Source organism: Phaseolus vulgaris, chromosome 7 (genome assembly GCF_051622355.1).
Source record: "Phaseolus vulgaris cultivar YP4 chromosome 7, ASM5162235v1, whole genome shotgun sequence".
Taxonomy (NCBI): Eukaryota; Viridiplantae; Streptophyta; class Magnoliopsida; order Fabales; family Fabaceae; genus Phaseolus; species Phaseolus vulgaris.
The window spans coordinates 35,877,885-35,903,442 of NC_143504.1; the positions used below are offsets into that span (position 1 = coordinate 35,877,885).

The window sequence follows — 25,558 nt, forward strand, 5'->3', positions numbered from 1 at the left end:
CAATGGTGTGGATCTCCCCATGGATAGGCATCTCGTGTTGCTGGGCTTCTCCACCTGCCGGCTGGGAACTCGACGCTCCTTCGGTCCTTCTGTCCAGCAGATAGTCGTTTAGGAACCCGCTCTTAACCAGATCGTCGAGCTGGTATCCTAAAGACAAACACGAGTCCAGGTTGTGGCCAAAGCACTGGTGAAACTCGCACCAGACGTCCGGCTTCGACCCCAGCACCTTGTCGCCCACCTTCTCGGGCGCCTTCAACCTAGCAGATATGTTAGGGATAGCAATCAGGTCCGCTAGTCCCATGACGAATTTGTGCTTGGGCGGGCGATTGTATTCCCGGCGTGCTGGTTGTTGGCGTGCCGGCGGTTGGCGCGCTTGGCTTCTTCCCTTATTTCTCCTATCGTAAGGATAGCGAGTCCTTTGGTCCTTTCTGGCCGCCGCCGCCGTTTCCAGCACCCTCTGTGGCTGGATCCTGGTCTGGGCGCGTGGCCTGGCGGGAGCCACGCTGCCTCTCTTCTCGGCGACCTCGCTCTCGTCGGCGATGTGGGCCACCGCAAGTCGCCTGACTTCAGCAAACGTTGCTGGATGAGCCCTGATCAAGGCTTCGCAAAATGGCCCTGGCTGCACGCCCTTCTTGAAGGCATAAACCAGCATTTCTTCATCCTTGGCCGGCGATCTGACCATCTGTGCTCCGAAGCGATTGAGGTAGTCTCTGAGGGACTCCCCATGGTACTGCCTTATATCAAACAGATCATAGGACACCCTGGGCGGTGCCTTGTTCACAATATACTGTTCGACAAAGATTTTCGAGAATTGTTGAAAATTAGTTATGTGGCCATTAGGCAGGCTCACAAACCACTCCATCGCCGTTCCCTGGAGCGTGCTCACGAACATCTTACAATAGACGGCGTCCGACCCTCCTGACAGCATCATCTGTGTGTGGAACGTGGTCAGATGAGCCTCTGGATCCTCCACGCCAGTAAAAACAGCCTTAACCGGGACCACGCTCGTGGGAATTGGCGTGTCGGTAATCGCCTGAATGAAAGGCATTGGGAAAACTCGAGGCGGCGTCGACGGTGCCACCTCTTCAGCAGAAGCACGAACCTGCTGCTCCTGAAGAGCTCGACGTAGCTCCTCAGCTACCTTGCTGAGCTCCTCGTTCCTGGCGCGAGAGGCGACCAGGTCTTCATGTATCCTTGCCTGCTCGACGCGCGAGGCTTCTACAGTGGCCTGCAATGAGCGCATCATTTCTGCCATTTGCGCCATGGTCATGGCGGCGTCGCCTTCAGCTGCGACGGGAGCCACGGGACTGGAACGATTGCTTCTCATCTTTCTCATTAACTTCAGCGAACCACAGAAATACAGCAAATGACACTTCAACCACTATCGAATCAGCGATCAACCAGAGAAAACACGAGAAACTGCGCAAGAACTTCGAGAACACCGCAAACCTTCGAAGAAGATCGCAGCTTCACCAAAAACCACCGTTTCCCCGCGAACCAAACAACCAAATGAAAGAACTCGAATCCACCGATCGAAAAGCCGAACGAACGGTTTAAAACACAAACTTCACCGAACGAAACTCAAAGAAACCAAGAACGACGGTTGCACCAGCACACAACCGCGCAGAAAACCTCGAAAACTTCCACGAACTCACGCTGTGGATGGGAGCACGTTTTACACTGCCCCACGGTGGGCGCCTGATGATCCTGCCTGTTGACCGGAGCGCTGGAGAATGCCTCGTCAAAGGATCGACGTGCGCGCCGCTTCTCACCTCTGTTCCTCCTCTGGATCTATCTCAAGAACCTGCAAAGAAACGATACGGCGCCGCTGCGACCGATCGCACTCCGACGCTCAAGTCAGTGACGGTATCACCAAATACTAAGAACTGGAACCGTGCAAATCTCTCTCACAAACAGCTCTGTCACTCGCAAGCGTAAAGTGTATGAACTGAACGTGCGTACCTTAGAAAATCTGTTAGGAACTCTTATATACCTGGTGGTTTTCTCTCTCCTGGCAGTTACAGACTTGGACACGTGGCTTGTATCCAACTGTACACGTGCCATCATCTGGAGGCTCCCTGACTTGGCGCTGCTTCTACTCTCATTTTGGCTAAGTTACCTATGCATGGTACTGCCCAGTGCATAGCTAACTCAGGAGTGCGATCTCTACTGAAACTGGCGAGGGAGGGCCTTCATACACCTTCCCTGTGGTCTCGCCGGCCGCCTTCATAATCTGCTTCTCCTTTAACTTCGGCGATGTGCTTGTTCTTGGCGATCTCCGACTGCCTAGTCGCCTGAGTCTGCATCTGGCGACTTCGTCCCCAACCTGGCGATCGCCTATTCTGGTAAGCTGGAGATCGGAACACGCCAACTTAACTATCGGCGACTACACGTGCCTCCCGACTTCCTTCCCAACTGTCAACCCGGCGCCTTGTCAACACGCCTATACTGTAGCAGGATGCCACGTCATCGCACCCGACCACCAGGGCGGTACAAATATCATGGTAAGAAGACCATTTTAGATGTGCATAAATGAACTATAACTGTTAACAGATACATTTATTACTATTATTATTATTATTATTTATTTATTTTACAGGAAAAAAGAAGAAGAAATTAGCACCTCTTTTGATGAGCCTGCAGTTTGGTGATTGAATGACATAGTAGAATTAGGTATTGGAATAATGTTTAATGATACTGAACTAACCAAGTCCACAGTGAATCATATTTATAGACAGAATCCAACATGCAAATTTGATACCCAATAGCTCAAGCCATTGGCATTCTGCAATCTGAATTTTCAAATGTCTAATAATAATTTAGTACTGAAAAGGCATGTGCACGTGTGATTTTCATCTCCTCATGCATTATGCAGTTGTGCGAATTAAAGAAATAGATAATGTATGAGGTGAAGTAGTGGAAGAGAGAGAAGAGAAGTGGAAGAATGAGATGTATATAAATGAAGTAGGAGAAAGCAGGGTGGCGATGCAGAGCCCCTGGCACAACATTCATCAGCTACCTAATAAAATAAACACCACCCACTCTTATTAGAATCATACTTCTTGGGAACTTCAAACTTCAACTTCTATATAATAACCTACAAGTCTGCTTCCTAATGACGATCCACAAAATATATATTTTATCCACATTTCCCAAACTTAATATATCTCTCGCCTTGTTGTGTAAATCAATAGTATATATAACTCCGGCTGCAAACTGCAACTCATCTAATATATAATATGTAAAAACAATCAATCATAAAAAAACAAAACTACTTCTCCCCTTTTAATGTTATATCAGTAGTAACAGCAGCAAATAAAAAATACTACTAACCTTTTTTATTAAACTTTTCTTACAAATATTTCTAAAACTTCAAACAAGATTAATGTCTTTTTATTAACTGGATTATTCAGTTATTTATTTTGTATATTGATTTGTAACAAGCTATAAACTATTGTTCTTGCTGTACATAAGCTATTTTATTATGACCATAATAAGGAAGTTATTTTTTCTTCCTTAAATAATAAAAATACGAAACTCTGTACTGAGTGGATATATCTAAAGAGATACACTAATTAGTATTCCAATGTTTTTCTAATATTAATTCGATATACTAAATAAAATAAATATTAAGATGCACATAATAGTAATAATTTTGTATAACCAACCTTCAATTCTTGGATTAAAACTTCACTTAAATATAATATTTCATATTTAAATTTTGCGAATAAAAAATTAAGTTTTTGAGAGCTAATGCTACCAACACTAAGAAAAATTAGTTTTAGTGACAAAAGTTAGTAATAAATATAAAATTTGTCACTATTAATATATTATTTGTGATTATTATTTTTCTTGTCACTAATAATATATCACTTATGACTTTTTTATTTATTACTAATATTGTTTATAATAGTAACAAAACTAAAAAAACTATCACAATAAATATATTAAAAATTAAGAACACATATCATAAATAATTACTAAAAAATTATATAATAAAATTATTTTTCTTAAAATAAAAATATAGTTAATAAAAAATTTATTAAATATTTTTAAATTAAAAATTATTTATTATTTATTAGTTTGTTAAAATATGTCATAAATTTATTTTTATATATTGAATAAAATAAAATTACAATTAGATATATTTATATTAGTAGTAAAAAATAATTATTCTATTTTAACTTTGAACTTATGACTTTAATGAGGTAAAAATGTAACTTTAACATTTTCACTATATCACTTTAGAATTACTATGAAATTTGTGTCAATAATAATAGGTTATAAATTCATTCTTATGTGTATAATAGAAAATTTAGACATATTTATATTATTTTATATTTGAATTTATGATCTTCCTTTTTAGAAGTAAACATTATTTTTATTTATTGATAATGTAATTAATAGTGATATATAAAATTTGTCACTATTTGTATATTAGTTTTGAGTATATTTTAATTTGTCACTATTTGTATATTAATTGCAACTATTTTTAATTTGTCACAATTATTTTATTAAAAATGACAAAATATGCCTGTCACAAATAATTATTCATTAATATAAAATATCATATGATAAATTTATTTTTCTTTAGATAAGAATATAATTAATATTTTTTTAATGCTTATAAAGTAATAAGAATCATATAATATTAATTTTCATCATTATTATTATTATTATTATTATTATTATTATTATTATTATTATTATTATTATTATTATATCACTGGTAATTGTTACAAAAAATATTTTTTTTTTACTTTGAAATCTGAACATCATCTTTTATTAAAAAAAAAAACAAATCTACTTTTATTGTGTCACTTTATAATTACAATACTTATTTTAATATATTTATCTATTTATTGATATCTTAATACATTTTATTATAATATTAGTTAATAATATGTTTATTTCAAATTTAAATTCAGCGTATAAAATTTATTATAATATACATTTTTTTTTTTGCTTCCTTTTTTTTTTTTTTTGCTTCCTGTTGATAAAAGAGACTCAAGGCACTATCGCGTTTTCCTTTTTTTTCATCCTAGATTCCTTAATCTTTCACAGTACTCATGAAACTGTCGCATCTCCGGGTAGAGTGAACAGCATTTTGTAGCCGCACAATACACTTTACGACGGAAGTGGAGAAGCGTTGAGGGATTTCTTGGGGAGGCATGAGGGTTTTCGGAAGTGGAGGAGGATGCTGGTGGAGGAAGGAGGGTTGCGATGTTTGGGAGTTTGTTATTATTCTTTCATTCTTTGTTACAGATAATATTTGCTAACCCAAAATTTAGTTGGTGAAAGTTGTATCAATACATACAGAGCAATATTGTCTCCTGTTATTTGTTTTTCTTAGCAATTTTTACATCTTTGTTTCATTCTTTATTATTATTATTATTATGTAAGTAAGTTGAAATTCTTTCGTTCCACGAGTCATTGAGATTGAAATGAAATGAATTCAGTTATTTGTGTCCATCTACTCTCTATGTAATTTCGTTTCTTATTTGATATGTTTTTTTTTTCTCGAGTATGCAAGAACATCATCACAAGGCAAATATTTTTTTTTTACCACTGTTCTAGTCTTCTTTTGATACTGAGAATGATTCAATTGACGCATTTAAAATGTTAAAATTGGGACAAAATGACTGTTATTTATTGCTTACTTTCGATACTTACTTCCACTATCTGAAATCTTTATTTTCATTTAATCTCCTCCTCGGTTAACAGTTCAAATGTTCCATTAAGTTGTATTAATAATTAAAATCAATTAATAAATTAAAATAAATTAATAAAATATTAATAAATTAAAATAAAGTAATAAATTAAAATCAATTAATAAATAATTAGCATATAAAAATTGATATTAAAATGATATTAATTATTAATTATAAATTAATAATAGTGACAACTAATTTATCTTTATTGTCTTATACATTTGTGATAACTTGTTATTGTCACTATTAAAAAAAAAAAATATAGTTACAATTGATTTATTACTATTGTCTTATATACTTGTGATATTTTATTGTTGTCACTATTACATTAAATTATTAGTGATAAGTATTATTGTCACAATAGAGTTTAATTTTAGTGACATTTAAAATTATTGTCACAAGGATAATAGTGACAAGAGCATTAGTGACAATGTAATTATTGTGACAAGATATTAATAGTGACATATTTATAAGTTTTAGTGATGAATGTTCATATCACTAAAACTAATTTTTCTTGTAATACAAAAATGATATTTCACACTATAATATTACAATAATAATTTTGTATTGATCTAATATAATATATATATATATATAATTTATCTTAAAAATTTTTTTCTTCATTTTATAAATATAAATACAGATATACTAACAACTAATAAGTAAATCTTCAACATTTTAGTCACATGTATTATTAAATCATATATATTATAAATAATAATCTTTTATAAAATCCTTCAAATAGTTCTTTATTAAAAATAACATGGATATACCACTACAAGAAAATGATGAAATAGAAACCAATTTTTAGAAACCAAAATAATTAGTTGCAATAGTAACTAAATTAGAGACCATTTTGAAAACTAAAACAAAAATTGGTTTTTAAATTAGTTTATATTATTTTATATTATTGTTAAATAGTTTCTAAATTGGTCTCTAATTAGCAACCAAGGTTTTAGAGACTAAATTTAGAAACTAAATAATTGGTAGATAAAACATTGGTTGCTAATTAGATACTAATTTAGAAACTATTTAACAATAATAGAAAATAATAAAAACTAATTTAGAAACCAATTTTTGTTTTAGTTTCCAAAATGGTCTCTAATTTAGTTACTATTGCAACTAATTATTTTGGTCTCTAAAAATTGGTTTCTATTTCATCATTTTCTTGTAGTGTACATAAAAGATCTCACATTAGATACATGATTAATATATATATATATATATATATATATATATATATATATATATATTCTTGTCATCTAGCTAGTTTGATGAACTTGAAAGTATATTTAGAGTTCATTTTTCTAAGATGGTTTCGGAATTTCTAAAAGTTTATCCTAACAATATATTTATATTTTGTGCATAATTCCAATTTTTTAAGAATATTAAGAAATATTATAACATCTCTTGTATTTTGAGATGACAATTAGAAACTAAAAGATCAAGATGAGTTGTCGAGACAAAACACTACTCTATCTCTCATGATCATTTAAGCATTAAAATCAATCCAAGAAATCATTCTCAAGTTATTGTGTTTTTTTTTCTCTTTGACAAGGAACATAGAGATATAATGAGAAAGGTTGATGTATTGGATCAAACTTCGGACATCGGCATCGGCACCTGTGAAGCAGGTTGGCTCGGTGGTCTGGTCACAATAGTGAGCCACGTAAGGGCCCCCCTAGAGATACGTGTGTTAGAGCCCGTATATACAAGAGGCATAGTCAGCAAGAAAGCGCATGCATGTGGTGTGTATAGTACATTCGGGTCTAGCACAAGTAAATATTTCCTGAAGACACCAAGGCTTAAGAGCACTAGGGTTTTCAGGGAAAGCTGCATGCATGGTATGTAAAGGATTAGGGCACCTACAGAACAGATGGGCCCCGTAGCGCTAGTACATGAGTTGGTACCCTGGCGGCCATGCTGTTAAGATTATGCACTCCAAAGAGGAAGATTTTGTGCAGTTGTTGTGCTAAGATTTTGTAACAACGTAACAAAATGTCCTCCCAGTAAACCTAATTTCACTAGAGATAAGACTCTGGTGAGAGGGGGTTGTTATAATGAGGTAACCTAAAAGTATTCAATAAAAGGGAGTTGAGATTCCTAGTAAAGGTACACCATTTCTAAGCTTGAAACTATTTACTTACTCATTGTTTCTATAAGCCCTGAACTGACTTGATCATCAGAGTGCAATCAACAGGTATGGCCCCCTCTGTTTCAACGGAGCCGCTTTCCAACATCCAAAAGGAAGCACATAATCCACCAGAAATAGGAGGAGCCACCGCTTGCCTTTGAAGTCAACCGGCGACCAGGTCAACCAATGAGAACAGTTGAAAACAACTTATCTTACTTTACTCCATTTCTATACTCGATTGATCTCTTAAAAATCAATAAAAAAATAGAAATATTTAAGGTGTAAAATTTTGAGAAGTAAGAAAGAAAGGAATAAAGAGATACTTAGTGAGGATGAGAAATAAGTTTATGTAACTTTATAAAGGAAAATAGGAAAATTTTATTTTAATTTTTCACATTTTTATGATTATCATGTTTGAAGGTTCAATAGGCTACAAAAGGAGGGTTGAATGGAGCCTAAATTCAATTCGTAGAATATCAAACAATTAAAAATAAGTTTTAAATAAGAGTAAGGAGAGAGAAGTAGACAAAGATTTATACTGGATCACCCAACAACAAGGGTTATGTCCAGTCTCCTCAAACAACCCACTTAAGAGCCTTCACTAATACAAGAATTCTCCATCTATCTAGGTCCACAAGTATTCTTACACATCTTCAGATTCACAAGGATTCTCTACCTCTTTATGCACCACATAAGTATTCTTACATCTCTTCAGGTAATCAATCTTAATCTTCCTCTGAGATCAAGACCTCCTAAAAATATGAGAAAACTCTCTACAAAGAGAACAATTAAAGCTGACAAAGTGAAGAATTTACAGTGGTTAAGCTCACTATCCAAACTCATAATTCACTCTATAATTGCAAATGTAAATTTTGTATAAGCATTATTCTAACACAACTAAATTTCACGTGCTTTTGGTTCATTTAACTTGTGTCTTTCGGACCGTCTAATGAGATCTTCTAATGTGTTCATGAGAAATTAGATCGTCTGACGAGACCTTCTAGCGAGAATGTTTGATAAAGTCCTATAAGATCGTCTAGTGTGTCTCTTCATATTTGAACTATCTTCTTGGACAATGTTCTTCATTTTGAATGTTCTTTTTATATCATATAAGCACTTAGAGGTTTGTTTAATGCCGACACGAAGATTGAACCGTCTGATACATCCTTATTGTCTAGTGAGTCTTGTTCATCTTTCTTAGTTAGGATCGTCTGATAAGATCGTTTGACGAGTTTAAACAACTTGGAATGTCTAATGTACTATACGTGCACACTTAGTAAGCTTTTTTAGACTTCTTAGCACATCTTATAGTGTTTGTTATCAACAAAACTCATACTATCATGTTACAATATCGTCTAAAGGGTGATAGACCATTTAGCATCTTAATAATGTATGTTTTATAAACTCTCTATAATATCTTAACTAGTTTAAACTCAAATTGGTCCACATTCAATAGAACTTAATCTAAATATTTAATATTCATACTAATCACATCACCTATAAATCATATATATATAATAATAATAATAATGTAAGGTCATGGGTCTGACCCGATGGTTGGTTATTTAAGAGTCATTTTTCGACCTGTGTATCTAACATTATGAGGGAGCACAAGTTAAGGGATCTCAATCAATTAGTCTTAATCATTCAATTAAGACAAAATCCTGACTAAAGGTGGAGAGGTTACAATTCAGTATATATATAGTAGATTATGCTCTATAGAAAAGATCGTCTAATACACAACATAGGGAGTACTCTCAACTCATATTTTATCTTATACTCATTATATTTTGTGCTCTTACTGACTTGAGCGTCGGAGTGTCATCGTAGGGGGAGCCCCCCTCGTTTCCCGAAGGTTGAATCACTAGAGCTTGAAGGGAGACCACTAGGAACTCATCCAAATTCTGACCGACCTCGAGCTGGCAAGAACATTGGCGCCCACCGTGGGGCTAGGTAAAACTTTTCCTACGTCCACAATATATATAATTTTCCTTATTGACACAAGGTAGCACACACCACCCATGAAAGAGTCGTTCTAACGTAGTTGATGCAGTTCACCGCCACCATGCCAAGTACGTCGACATTGTCTTTAAGTTTTCATGAGCATATTAATTTCTATATCGTTATTATTTCCATTCATGATTGATCACCTTGAGAAAAAAAATCAAATCGTAATGGAAAAGCATGTGAATAGATTGAATAGAGTAAAGCAGTCACATCGTTATACGTTCAATGTCATATATACTATTTATTGATTTGGTGTTCATGCTCCACCACATAAAATGATTCAAAACAACTAGATAATTAAAACTTAAAAGAAATATCATTATAAAGAAAGTGAAATCGAGTTCATATGTCGGAAGTCATGTGTTATAATTCGGTGTCTGAATCCATTGTTATGAGTTTATGTCATTGATATTTTGTTTTGTTTATTCTCTATTTAAAATATTAAAAATTAATTTAGTTAATGAAATATTATTGTGATAATAATTTATAAACGTCATATTTTACTTATTATGTTGATTGAAATAATTTAAGTACTAATTAAATAATTAAAGAAATAAAAGAAGGAAAGCTTTAATTTGATATAATATTAATAAACTGGAAAATTATTATTATAATTTAATATAACAATTAGTAAGTTTTTTTACAAATTGAAAAATAAATATAGTCACACGTGTTTCAATTAGAAGTGAGATTTTATACGACTATAAATTAATTATTTTAAAATATATTTGATAAGAATTGGATAAAGAGAATTTTTGAAATTTGTGAAATTTTTGTCAATGATGTTTATAATACATTTTTCTTAAGTTTACTATGCCTTCGCAACCTCTTGAATTTTTATTTTTTTTAATTTTAAGAAGTTTTTTGCTATTCTTAAATGAATATTATTTTCTATTGGTTCAATTTTTCCTCATAAATGTTGTGTCGGTTATATATATATATATATATATATATATATATATATATATATATATATATATTTTGTTATTGCCGGTTGAACAGAATGTGCTTCGTGCGTAGTTGTGACTCGCGTATCAAGGACATCTTCGTCTTGGTTCCAGATCTTTACCCTACACCGCCGTGAGTACCTGAAACAGAGAGAACAAAGGGCGCCCTCGCGGTTGTTTGCACTCCGACGATCAAGTCAGTAGGTAGAAAACACTATGCACCTCCGTATCGGAACACCGTAATTGTGATGTTCTGAAGGCGCGTAACTGTATTCCAACGAACTTCTCTCTGGTGCTCAAATCACTCATGCGTACAGTGTGTAAGCGTGCAAATGATTAGAACGTACCTTACTAACCTTCCAGAATAGCTTATATACCTTGGGTTTCAGTGTTTACTGCCACGTGGCTTCTCTGACTTAAGCGCAACTCCACGTGGAAGGCCTTACGACGTTGTAACCCAACTTAAGGAAATCCCAACGCGTAAGTCTTCCTTCCTCAAAGTGCATCCGGTGCAAGGGGTGACTACCTGGGTGCCAACTCATGCGCCCCAGCCTCTAGTCACTCGCCTTGGGAGTGTATCAGCCTTCCTCTCGTACCATGTACGTGGATTACCCCTGGGGCGTGGCCCTCTCCCGGGTCGTGTCTGTCCGAGGGATTCTCCAAAGGTGGCGCGGGTAGCCACGTCCCACACCTCATGCATGAGTACTTCATGAGTCAGGTTACTCCCTACTGGTACTGGGAATATGGCCTTGAAGCCGCCTTTCTCTTCTCTTTATTATTGTTTTGAGGTACCGGGGCCCGAGGCCTCCTCGCCCGTACCGTGGCCTCTTATCGTGACGCCCCCTCCACGGTCTTCCCTACCCGTGGGTATCGGGGGGTGGCACCATCGGGGCCGAAGCGCGCTCTTAGGGCAACGAGTCACGCCTTTAAGGTGGGAGATGCTTAAACCTGACAACGCCCACACCTGGCGACGCCCAAAGCGGTCAATACACTAACTTTCCTCCTTGGAGCCCCTTGGTGGGTCCCACCGTATGTTTGACTTTGGTCAATGACCGAGGACAGGTCGATACATATATATATATATATATATATGTGTGTGTGTGTGTGTGTGTGTGTGTGTGTGTGTGTGTGTGGTTTATGAATTTTCCTGAATTCTACAATTTCATTTAATAGCTTTTGATCCTGCCGGTTGACTCGAGTGCAAGAGTCTTGCCACGTCAAAGGTATCTTCTCTCGATCAGCTTTGCACCACGCTAGCCTTCGATCTCCACATCTCAAATCCTCTCGAGAACCCGAAGAAAACAAAGACACAGAATGGCGCCGCTGCGGCCGATCGCGCTCCGACGCTCAAGTGAGTGACGGAATCACCAAATACTAAGAGAGAAAAGCTAAACTCAAGGAACCGTGCAAGTATTCTCTCAGCGTACTCAAGTGTTCTCAAAAGCGTAAAGAAGTGTTCTAAACACGCGTACCTCAGAAGTTCGTTAGAGTTCCTTATATACCTGAGCACTTTCTCTCTCCTGACGGTTACACCTCTGGACACGTGGCTCGCATCCAGCTGTACACGTGTCACCATCTGGAGCCCCCTTCTACTTGAGCGTCACCTCTATTCTTCAAGCTATTCGACTAAGTTACCCATGCAAGGAGTAACTCGGTGCGTAGCTTCCTTGGAGCGCGATCTCTTCTAAGTGGCGAGTACGAGGTGTCACCATGCACACCTTCTCTGTGGTCTCGCCTGCCGCTATCATGATCTGCTTCACTTGCACATCATGCATGTTCTGGGAAACTGTTCCCTTGCCTCGACCTCTGGCTAGGGAACGATCATCTGATAACCTCATCCTTCGTGCTCGTACTTCATGAAAGCTTTAAGCAAGCCTTCTTGATCTTTCGGCGGTGTGCCCCTTTCGGCGGTCTCTAACCACTTGGTCGCCTAAAACTCACATACGGCGACTATGACGTAAGCCTGGTGACCGCCGGTTACACATACTAGAGATCGGAGAACGCCAACTAAACGGTTGACGACTACACAGACTTCCCGACGTACTTACCTTCTGTCAGCCAGGTGTTCCGCTCAGCACGTCTATATTATCGCTTGCTGCCACGTTATCACTTCCGACTACCCGATCGGTACAGCTTTCTATTAATATGATCTATACCTAGCGAGATTTTTGAGTTTTACAATTTATGAAAAGGAAAAAAAAATAGTATTATCATCTGGAATTCTACGAAGATGTTTATCAATGTTTAAATATGTTTTTATTTTTATTAAGGTGATTTTTTTTTACTATAAATAGAGAATTATCTTTTATGTTATTATATACATTAGAAAACTTATATCGAGTATTATGACCTTTTTCTAAGTATTATTTCATTTTATAAATGTACATGAAAGTAAGTAAAATAGAACAAGATTGCAGAGTCTTTGAAAAAAATATGGCTAAAAATGAAAGAGGAAAAAATAATGATTGAGGTGCAAATTGTAAGGATCGAGAAAAATAGTCTTAGAGTAAAAATGGCACAACTAAAATGACACATGAATATTTTATTATTAAAATGGAAAAAGCTATATAAATAGAAATTTAGTTATTCATGTTTCATTTTAAAAAGAACTACCATATCTCTAGAAGTTCCTTTTTCATTTCCTCTCCCTTCTCTCTAAGATTCTGACGTCCTCGCTTATCAGTTTGACGATCGGAGTCCACCATTAGACTCTTGGCAGCGAGATCTACAAGACTGCCCGATCAGAATCTTTGATAGAGTTAGGTTATACTTAAGCTTTTGGTGGGTTGGAGCTCTTAGTGAGCATCTGCTCAAGTCCAGGTAAGGGAAACTAGTTTTATTTTTTATAGAACCCTAGGTTAGAAGATCTGGATGTAGGGGTGACGTGGTCACCAGTTCAAAATTTTGCTTGCAGGATTGTCTCTTTTGAAGAGTAAAGTAATATATTGATTGAAATGGTTAATTCTGAATATTTTGTATTGGTTTTAAGGTGAATAAGTTGTTGAAAATGTTTGTGATTGAGAATTGAAAGTGTTTGAATGATAATATAAATGAGTTGAACTATTTTTGAATATTTTGTTGAATTACTTAAATGAGATGTTTGATGAGAAGTGGTTGTTTGATTTTGGAAGATGATTGATTTAGAAAGCATATATTTGGAACTTAGTTGTGTTTAAGTGAATTTTTAGATATAATTGAATTGTTTAGAAAAGTTTAAAATATTTATATGATTAGTGAATCAATTGTTGTGTGATTTGGAAATTCTAAACTTTAGTATGATTTGATTGTGTGATTTGGATATTGTGAGAGTCAGAATATGAATTTTAATCATGACATAGTATTTTCAGGAAAGAAAATACCGTGTTAAGATTGTTTAGGATGTGCATTGACTAGGGATTCGTCTAGAAGGAGATATCCTGACTCTCTTAAGATAATGGAATCATATAGATGAAGTTATTCAGGCGGTGAGAGTCGAAGGAGGATCATATGAATGGGTAAGTTGTTTCAAAGATAACTAACTTGATCTGTTATATGAATTAACCCTGTCATACTAGGAGAGAGATGATATTGAGATTATTTATGCGCATAACTGTGTGAATTTCACAATGAGATAGTATGACAGGTGCAGATCTATGAGTCTAAGTCAACGCACGATTCTTCCGGAAGTAGAGTCAAGTGTCTATGTGTTGTGAGTCAGTAGATGGCTGACATGAGAAAGATGAATATTAAAATTGTTGATAGACATTTGATGATTATGTGAAATGTTTGAGAAATTGTATGAGAATTTATGAATTTTGTGTATTAATTTGAAATTTAAATTATATAGAAAATTTTGTTATAGTTAGCTTACCCTGTTATTTGTTTGTGTTTGTTTCTTTATCTGTGATGATCGTATTGTACACGGGAGCGGATGAGATTGCAGGTAATAGAGCTCCTAAGTGAGCAGCTGGAGGATGTGATAGTTTAATTTGAATGCTCTATTTGTTTTTAAAACTTTTGATGTATATATTAAATCCCTATGAAGAGGGATATTTATTTTAGATACAATTATGAGATAGTTATATATATATATATATATATATATATGGGTAAAAATTTAGGGATGTTACACAAATTTTGTCAAGTTTACTTCTTTTAATTTATTCTTTATCTTGATTTACCTTATTTTGCATACCAAAATTAAAAGAATGGACTGGCACGTTGCACTAGTGATTGATTATGTTGTTTCATTATTAAATATATTTTGACCAACAAAAGATAATAATGAATATCATAAATTTTGAAAATCCATTTGATAGAAAGTTTAATTTATATTTATGTTTTTGAACATTTTCTCTTACCATGATCATTTTGCTCATTTAGTTGTTTCTAAATTATTGGATATGAGGCTTATACCAAGAACAGGGAGCATGACTAATCTGCGTTTTTATAGCTGATTAAATATTTGTAAATTTTTTGTTGATTTTTCTAATTTGTATTTGGTACAATTTGATTTATTTGAAATTGATGTTGATCGAAAATAAGATTGTTTATTTCAGCATACTACATGGTGTACAAGTTTGAAATTTGTAGGAGCACGACCTCGACCAAATTATTGAAAAGTCCTTAATCAAGTGAAGAGCTTGATAAAGAACAAAACCATGTTGATCATAGTGCCGAGCTAGATGCTCGGTCCAAGAAAATCCATGTTGATCATGGTGCCGAGCTAGATGCTCGATCCGAGAAAATCCATGTTGAGCATGGTACCGAGCTAGATGCTCGGTTCAGGAAAATCCATGTTGATCATGGTGCCAAGCTAGATGCTCGGTCTGAGAAAATCCATGTTGATCATGGTGCCGAGCTTGAAGCTCGGTCCAATAAAACCATGTTGATCATGGTGTCGAGATTTAAAGACTCGGTCTAATTCAGTCTATCTTAGGGTGCGACATCTACAAGTATGTTTCGTTCATACAGAAGTATGGTTTCTAAATGTGAAGGTACAAATTCTTCATAGTCATTTGAAATTTTGTGGAAATTTATATGTATGTTCGAAAGGCGAGAACCCCTGAAAGGCAATATTTTCATCATAAGTATGTTCATAATTTGTATATTGGTGATAAATATATTCAAAAAATGATTAGAATAAAAACAACTTTTAGCCTCATTCGCCTACGCCTGAGGCTAGGGGGCATGTAAGGCCATGGCCTGACCCGATAGAATATAACAAATGGCTCTTCTTTCGACCTTCAACTCACCATAGCCTCATTGGCCTATGCCTGAGGCTGAGGGACACGTAAGGTCATGGGTCGGGCTCGATGGTTGGTCATTTATGGGTCGTTTTCTGACCTGTGTATCTAACGTTATGAAGGAGCACAAATTAAGGAATCTCAATCAATTAGCCTTAATCACTCAATTAAGACAGAATCATGACTAAAGGTGGAGAAGTTACAATTTAGTCTATATATACCAAATTATGCTCTGCAAACAAGATCATCTAATACACAACACAAGGAGTAACTCATATTTTATCCTATACTCATTATATTTTGTGCTCTTACTGACTTGAGTGTTGGAGTGTCATCGCAGGAGGAGTCCTCCTCGTTTTCCGAAAGTTGAATCACTAGAGTTTGAAGGGGGATCAATAAAAACTCTAGAGCTTGAATGGGGACCAATAGGAACTCATCCAGATTCGACCGACCTCGAGCTAGTAAGAAAAAATAATAATTAACAATTATACAAATAAATACACATAAAAAACTTAAATCTTAACCTATATTTATATTATTTTTAACATTTGTTAAAAAAACATAATATCACTAGAACTAAATTGTCAAAGAATTAAATCGGAAACTTTCCCAAAGTGATTATTTTCTAATTTACTTGAATCCATTTTTTTTCATCTATCTCAACCTGCGATGGCATGACATGTTTAAACATTAAAAACCTTGAATAAACTCTACTAGGCACAGGAGCATAATTATCATTAAGCACAAAGGAAGTTGAATTTTTTAATAGAGTCATGCACGCGCTATAATTTATAGCCATACAAAGATGTTAAAATGGTATCCACTCCATCAGTTAATGAGTTTTATCAATGCATTGAGTTGACAAAACAAGTTTTATAATTTTATTTTTTTTGTCTCAACTCATTTAATCTGTGATTAAGAGTCAGACTGATCCTATTCGTGTATATTCATTTTAACTCACAAATATTAGACTTGTTATTTTCTCTAGTTATATTATTTTTTCCACACTTATTTTTTGAAAATGAAGTCAATCCACCCAACCAACTAATTCAAAGTGGAACAAGATGAATTGCGTTTTGTCTAACTCAAAAAAAAAAGTGAACCAACCCTATTGGCTTGCTTTGAAAGCTCCAAGTCTATGTGACCCTTCCAAATCCTTTCTTAAGGATTCCTTTTCTTAACGTGTTTGAATGGATGTTAACAAAATTTATTTCCACAGATATTGATTTTGTTCAAAATTAATTTTCAAATGAAGCGATTAAAAATTGGATATTTTACCTTGAAAACAAGTATGCTACAAAACTTAATATAAAATTTTCAACTCAATACAAGCTATTTGAGGCACCATAAATTTTACCTAGCAACCATTAAACATATAAATTTGTCAGTAGTCAAAATGAATTTTCATCACTTCCACCATGAAGCTAAGCACTCTAATAAAACAAAATTGTTAGTTTTTAATTCAAAATAAAGTAGGTTTACATCACACCAATTAAGATTACTCAAAATGCGAATATGGTTTTTTTGTATTATAATATTTTCACTTTGTTGGGGTCTTGAATAGGGTAAAGTTGAGAGTGAGAAAAATAATAAACAAAGGAATGTGACAAATAGACCAGCAGAAGATATAAATAATGATAATAAAAGGCAAGTTGGGCTAAGTGTGTTAGGGACACGAGGAAATTAAAATAAGTGATGGGTCCACGTGAAAATGACAAGTGTTCTAGGTACGTGCTCAGATTCATGCATGGTTTCAACTTCAAAAATATCTGGCCCATACCTGGAGAAGTTTATATGATTCTCTGATAGAGAAAACGATTACAGATTCTGAACCCAATAAAACTTTCCCTCTTTTGCAAATGAACCTGCACCAATACTACAACTTCAACACTCCTACGTTTCTTTTTCATTTTCCTCCACTTTTGGTTCATTGATTTCGATAATCTCAAACCAAATACCCAAGTCTGTTAGTTATTAAAGACTGTCTCTCTCCGTGCGTGCCAAATGTTGACACCACAACCTTCAGATCCTACTACTGCAAGACATTCATTATTGTCTTAACGTTATTTAATAGTATTCCGTTTTTATCACTGATGATAACGCTAAGTAGTAAAACTGGAGTGTGCATTAATTGCTCATTTTAAAGTCTATTTGTTTGCTTCAAAACTCAAACTATAGATGGTAACTGACTCATGTTCACAAACAAATACAGAATTTAACAGTCCAAGAATCGAATAAGCACACTTGGTTTAACTTGTTCAAACAGTTTTTTCAAGAGCTCTTACGAATTTGATAAAAGAATTACTGCTCTAAAAACCTGAGTTCCAACACCCTACAATTATATCTGACAACTTATTTTTTTCATTCTTCTGAATGAATGGATATGTGGGAAGACGCAAATACTAGATTTGAAACTACATACATGCCAATAACAACGTAAAGATATTGAAAAGAAACTAATCTGTATACCATTTTTTTCTTATGAAAATCGTGTGTATAATAATAACATCTCTAAGCTGAAAATTGCTAGCAAGAGGGAGAGCCAAAGAGTGCTGTGTTCTAATTCTACCAAGAATGTGACTTAAAATAACTTAAATACTTTATGCTTAAGTGTTACAACTTGCACCCACCATTCTCACAGGACATTATTTCCCTGCATCAGGATTCTTCTGAGTTCACTAGCAATTCCTTGCAACAAAACTGGTTTACGGATAACTCCATTAATACCAACTTGCATGCATCTGTCCCACAAATCTTCTTCTGCACTTGCAGTCAATGCTACAATCATTGGCCGATTTCCACTTCTAAACTTCCGAATCCTCGTGGCAACTTCAAAGCCATCTAAATCAGGCATGTGAAGATCTAAAAGAATGACTTGAATGGAAGATCCAGCAGGTCCAATGACAGTAAGGCATTCAAATCCTGAAGTAGCAGGAGTTACAACACAACCTAGTTTCTGAAGCAATTTTTGGGTCACTGCTCTATTTACATCATCATTGTCCACTAAAAGAACTTGCAGACTTCTCAGCATTGAATTCGAATCGGTACGCTCTGAACCTTCTCCAGGCTCAGAGATGGCTATGGTAATAGATGGTCGTAATTGAAACCGAAGAAGAAGTGTCATACTTTGAGGATAACCATGAGCACAAGGTACTAACCATATGTTCCCCTGCATCAACTGAAATTAACATCATAAAAAGAAATTTAGTACCAAATCGACGCAAGAAAACAATCACAGAATACAGTCAACGCTGAATAAAACAACACTATAATTCAAATCCTAAAGGAAGTAGAAAACTACACTCTAATTCATATAATGAATTTTAACTGATCAAGGGCATCAAGAAGAAAAATACAGTTGAACAATTGTATCACTGTATGTATCTATGCACTACACTAGATATAATAATATCAACATGCATTACCTCCAATCTCCCATGGCTTTACCTAAAACATTCAAGAGAGAAAATAAACAATGAAAAATTCAAACAAAATAACCAAATTCAGTTTTTTTTGTCACACCAAGCTATGAAAAACGGGCAAACAACCATCCTCCTGGTGAAATTATCATTTAAAGGCTGACAAAAGGAAAAATTAGATTTGTATACTGAACTGCATAAAATGGATCAACAAAAACTGCAAAAATACTACTTATATAGCATACATTCAATGTAAATAATTGTCTTAATGCATTTACTATATCCATGCATAGATAGGCTTTTACGAAACTCACCTGCACTACCCTCTTGCAAATGTTGAAGCTCAATCTGCCGCCAACCCTATCACTGTTATATTTCCTACCCCCAGGTCCTGACGAAACCGAGCTCCCCACTTCAGAATCACTACTGTTGATCCCTATCTCAAATCTAATATTTACATCACCACTAGAAGAGCTTGGTCTCCAGTTTGTCCACCCTTTGTCACTTCTTCCTTGACTTCCAGTTTCCGCAAAAACCCGAAATACAAGGATCCCTCCCCCGTGGTTGTGTTCTAGTAGGTTCCCAACCATATGTAGAATCACCTGAAAAACCCTCCTCTCATCACCCATAACATTGTCAGGCAGAGACTTCTCAACCTCAACCATAAAACCAAAGCCCCTATAAACACACATGCATTTTGAAAGGCAAGCCGCTTCCTTCAGCATGGAATGTAACCCAAAAGACCTTATCTCCAAAGGAAATCTTCCATCATCCTTAGTTGAGTTGTCCATGGCATCGTTAATCAAGTTTGATAGAACGTTGCTGGTCCTAAGCATTGCATCCACGATAAGTTTCTGTTCATTCTTCAAATTATCATCTTGTATCATTGAAAGCAATCCCAAAATTGAGTGCATTGGCCTCCTCATTCCATCACTCATGACTTTCTGAAATGCATTTCTTGCCTGGCTTGCCATCAGAGCATTCCTTTTTGCCTGTTGCAAAGCTCGATTTTGCTCTTCCAACTTCTCTCTCATTAGTTGGGACTCTTCAAGAATTGCAGCATGAGATAAAGCCACTGCAACCTGATCAGCAACCACCTTAATTATCTCCAGCTCCTGATTGCTCCAAGATCTAGGCTCTCCAATAGGAAGAATTAAGACCAATATTGCATAACAAGTCTGTCTTAGTTCAGGAGTTCCTCCTTTGAAATTACAAACACGTAGCATAGGCATTCGGATTGCCGCAACCGGCCCTGCCTCTCCAGAAGCTCCACTGCTTCTAAGAGCAAGTGCTGAGTCGGGGCCAAGTATATTCACCCGGTCGCTTCCCTTAATTCTCACAACATCTGGATCATTGATGGGTATAGACAAATTAAAATTCCTCCCATTTAATTCATGAGTAAGGTTCATCTCAGTTTTATCAACATTAGGCATCCACACAGCACAATTTTGCAATCTCAGTGTTTTAGACAGCTCCACCAAAGTGGTATACAGAATAGTGTGTCTATCCAGTGACTTTCGTATCTCCTGAGTAAGCATTCTTACATGCACTGCAGCCTCCCTCTGTCTCATAATATTATCAACCTCACGCCCAAGATCCCATGTCTTCTTCTTCAGCATGAACTCTCTGACCTTAACTTTGAGAAGCAAAGGAATCAGAGTGATGAGGGTTATGGCGGTGGCACACGACACCAATGCAGTGAGAATTTTAGAGACAGTAAGTGCCACCATAAGTTGGAAAGTGTGAGGGCCATAAGTCCATCCATTGAGCAAATGTGTCAATCCACATAGTACAATGAAGGCAATGAACTGAATCAGGACCCATTTGAATGGGACGTTAGAGCAACTGATAAAATAAAGCAGCTCAATAGGGATGGAAAAGTAGGCCACAGCAATCAAGAAATCACCAACTCTCTGACACTCCAGAATGCTTTCAATAGTCCACAAGCTGGCCTCATCATCGCAGTTACATCTAGGAAAACCATTATCATTTGCAGATACGCATATGAGGACAGAGGTAATCAACAGCCCAGATGCTACTGTTTTTAACATTGATCCAATATGTTGCTGCCTCCTCAATCCATCAAAGGATATAATTTAATGGGCCATGGCACACCCCAGTAAGCACCCAACCTCCTCCCTTTCAATTGTATTTCCCTATCAATAGGTATACAAAAACTGAAATCTCAGTAAGATCCAAAACAAAGAAAAAGAAATACACGAGATCCAAATCAATGAAAAATTATAAAATACATACAAATCTTTAATTCTTTTCCCGAATTAAACGATCTGAAACATTTCACTCTTGTAATTTCAGTTTTAACCTTCTTTCATGCCCCTATGAATGGAGTGGTATGAATCAGTGAATAATACAGTGCCAACAGGTGAAGAGGACATTCCCATCAACCCAAACGAAGAAAAACCCATGCAAACTAAAAGGATAAAAAAGAGGAATAAAAGAATCAAGAAAACCCAAGCTATGCTATAAACCTGGGGGAAGACAAAGCCAAAAAAAATATTATTAAAAAAACAAAGGCCAACAGGTTAATACTTCTTCAACCCCCTCCCAACCCACAAAAAAAGAAATAAGAAAGGACACCAAAAACCCAGTAATGTAGTCCAAAATAAAAGGCAACAGTACCTGAGGAATTACAGCCCCTTAATGCAATCAGATATCCCACCTTCATCAGATCTTAACCTTACCGGGAAAGAGCAAAACCGGTTTAAAGGTACCTTCCTCACTAACAACACATTAACCAAATCTCCTGTAGCTTGTTGAGCATCAAATCATAAGGCTCCAGCAGCAAAGTCCATTACTTTATACACGTTTAATCAACAATAACAACAACACCAACAAGTGCACCCACCTCCACCATTGGGAAGACCAAAGAAAGAAACCCACTTGAGGGAGCCACCAAATCCCAACATATCAATTAAAAAAAGGCATCTTCACTGTGGCACAAGACGCTGTAGCAGGAAACCGGGTGCGACCCTTTTGCGGAAAACCACTCCTCAAGACCAGTGCCGGTAGGAAAACGAAAACAACAGATAGGAAAACGCAGGCTCTTTGCCACAGGCGAAGCCAAGCGAAGAAGAAAAACGAAGTGTTGCGGATGTATGCAGGGAATCTTATTAACCTTTTGAGCAATACCCTTTGTGTATTTGGCAATGCCAAACCACAAACCATGTAGAGAGAAAGAGAAGAGAGAGAGAGAGAGAGAGAGAGAGAAAGCGCCGTTGTTTCGTGGGAGAGGAGAAAGAGGTGAGTTGGATGGGATTTAGAAGAGGAGAGAGAAGGAGGACCCCACTTTCTTACATGAAGAGAACTTGGACGCTCTTACGAACCAAAACGTCCCCTTCACACCAAAAAATATTTGTTTTATTTTTCACCCTCTTTCCTTTTCAGTTTCTCTGTCTTTCTTCATGTCTCCATTTTTTATACTATACTTTTTTATTTTCAATAAAAAATTGCTTTTTATTTCCTATGAATTCCCCATTCAATGTTCGATCTTCTTGTGTCAGAAGCACGACTTGTTTCCCTCCTCTTTCCGTTTCCTTCTCTCTCTCTCTTCTGGGAGAGTAGAAGAAGAAGAATTTCTTGCAATGGTGTTTGGAATTAGGCGCCACGTGGCTGTAGCATATGCAAAGCTGGGTCATCTTGTGAATTCAGACGCGCACACAGAATTATCCGCATGCCTGGAAGTTTTTGTGTTATCCCAAATTATAAAACACTATGAGAAAATTTATATACATATAGCGAACTAACACACGCACCAAAACATGTGTACGAATAAGACATCCCACTAATGTAAGATTCAAGTTGTAGTCTTTTTGTATTCCAAACTTCTTACTTATTCCAAATAACCATCACCATTAAATTCGGACAAAAACTTATGTAATATTGTAGGTCTTCTTTTTTAATTTTATTTTCATAATATCATATTTAATGGATTCTTGGATCCAATTTTAAATTTAATTAAAAAACCTTGTGAAAATAATACATTTAAGCTGTGTAAATCGAAAAACAAAAAACTTGCGTTAGATAAGTACAATGTGTAAATCTCACGCCAACATTGTCCAGTTGATAAATAGTTGGTTGTGGTAGATGAATTGGTAGTACTTTACGTTTCAGTGAACAAATTAATTTCCAACTTTATACGGATATTCTTAGTACAAATAAAAAGAAAAAAAAAACATGTATGCATATCTTGCTTAATAATGAAATAACTTGAAGAGGCTGGTTGATTTGAAATTTTCAAAGACACCCATGGAATAAAATCATTGGAAATATGATAAAGGACGACACAGACAAGTTTATTCACAATAAACGTCAAATTTTTATAATATTATGTTTTAAATAATATTTTTAATTTTATAATCATGTGACATTATCTTAGAAACCATATTTATCAACTTTCAGATAATTTAATATTTATAAATGTAGTTTCATGAAGGAAAACCTTTATATTCTAAATAACATGTATGATGAAATATTATTAATTGAAATTTTTATTATTTTTTAATAAATTTGATTGGAATTTCCAATAATAATTTAATTAATAACAGTTAGTGATTACAACAAATTGCTAAACGATGAAACCTTATTGTGTTGAGAGTTCTTATTAAAATCATCAATTTTATACAAAATTTATATATCTTAAAAATTAATATCTTATTACAATCCTCAAGAAAAAAAAAAATATATATATATATATATATATATTAACAAAGAATATGGATACAAGATTTATAAAAAAAAGTTAATATTAATTTTGTCTTTTTTAATTCTTAGTTTTTTTTTTACATATGTCTAGTTTTTATTTTGTCTTTTCTTATTCTATTCTTTATTTTACATTATGTCTCTTTAACTAGACTTAGAATGAGTGTACTGTTTATATATATTCATACTCTTTGCTTTGATTTAAGTAAGGAAAATAAAATAAAATAAAATAAATATTCATTCTCATATCCTTTGTCTTCCTTTTACTCTTTTGTTTATCTCAGTTTTTTTTATAATATGGTATTAGAGTTTTTGAAGAGCTTTGGTTGCTACATTTATCCATGGGTGAAGTTGTTGATCCCTCACAAAAAATTTGTTCTCCTTACCATGTTAGTTCAAAGACAAAAGTGTAGTCTCAACAAATTGGTTGTACTCCTGAGCAGTATCAAACATTGTTAGCTCTTTTACAACAAGTCCAGTGACAATATTTCTAATCAAGTCTCTATTATTCCTTCCAACATGACAACACAATCTGGTAATAAATTTCTTTCTTCCTCCATTTCTTGTATTCTTGATAGTGGTGTTACTGACCACGTTTGTTGATCCTTAACTCATTTCACTTCATATCATCAAATTAATCCTATTTTATGTCAAACTACCAAAGAGAAATCAAGTCATTTCACTTCATATCATCAAATTAATCCTATTTTATGTCAAACTACCAAAGAGAAATCAAGTCATTGTCAATTATTCTGGAACTATTTTTCTCATTCAAAATTATGTCATAGACAATGTGTTGTATATTCCTTGTTTCAATTTTAATCTTCTTTCAGTAGAAAAATTGATTGATAATTTATCTTTTGTTCTTACTTCTGACTCTAATGGTTGTCACATCCAGGACAAGAACTCCTTGAAAATAATTTGTTTAGTTAAGATTCAAGATAGACTTTATATAATTAGGATTCCATCCTATCAAAAACTTCAAATCAAACCCATCAAATATGCACATACCATCAATGTTGTTAATGTCAGTGCTAGTGATCTAGAAACCCTTTGGCATTTTTTATTAGGACATGTTTCTAACAAATGTATTGATGTTATCATGACTAAATTTTATTTTATTAAATATATCAAATTAATTGTTTGTGATGTTTGTCATTTTGCAAAACAAAAAAAACTTTCATTTCCTATTAGTACGTCTAAATCTAAAAAATATTTTTAATTGATTCATGTAGATGTATGGGGACCATACTCAATACCATCAATTCATGGTCATGATATTTATTTACCATAATTGATGACTATTCGAGGTACACGTGGATTTTTCTTTTAAAACAAAAATCTGAAGTTGTCAAGACATTGAAAAAAAATGTTTTTGTTCAAACACAATTCGAGA

General features: G+C 35.0%; 1 protein-coding gene across 3 annotated transcripts; it reads right to left on the minus strand.

Moving 5' to 3' along the window:
* Window positions 1–18,467: 18,467 nt before the first annotated feature.
* LOC137827713 (ethylene receptor 2) lies at window positions 18,468–23,167 on the minus strand. Of its 3 annotated transcripts, none has more exons than XM_068633989.2 (4): window positions 22,084–22,799; window positions 21,700–21,780; window positions 19,758–21,599; window positions 18,468–19,202 (listed from the first exon to the last, which is right to left on the minus strand). In XM_068633989.2, exons 3-4 carry the CDS (start codon window positions 21,492–21,494, stop codon window positions 18,660–18,662), a joined length of 2,280 nt encoding a protein of 759 aa, XP_068490090.1. In that variant the 5' UTR covers window positions 21,495–21,599; window positions 21,700–21,780; window positions 22,084–22,799; the 3' UTR covers window positions 18,468–18,659. The 3 variants fall into 3 exon arrangements, with proteins under 3 accessions (XP_068490090.1, XP_068490092.1, XP_068490089.1); XM_068633991.2 differs by having other exon boundaries at window positions 19,758–21,620; window positions 22,084–22,693; XM_068633988.2 differs by lacking the exon at window positions 21,700–21,780 and having other exon boundaries at window positions 22,084–23,167.
* Window positions 23,168–25,558: the final 2,391 nt, after the last annotated feature.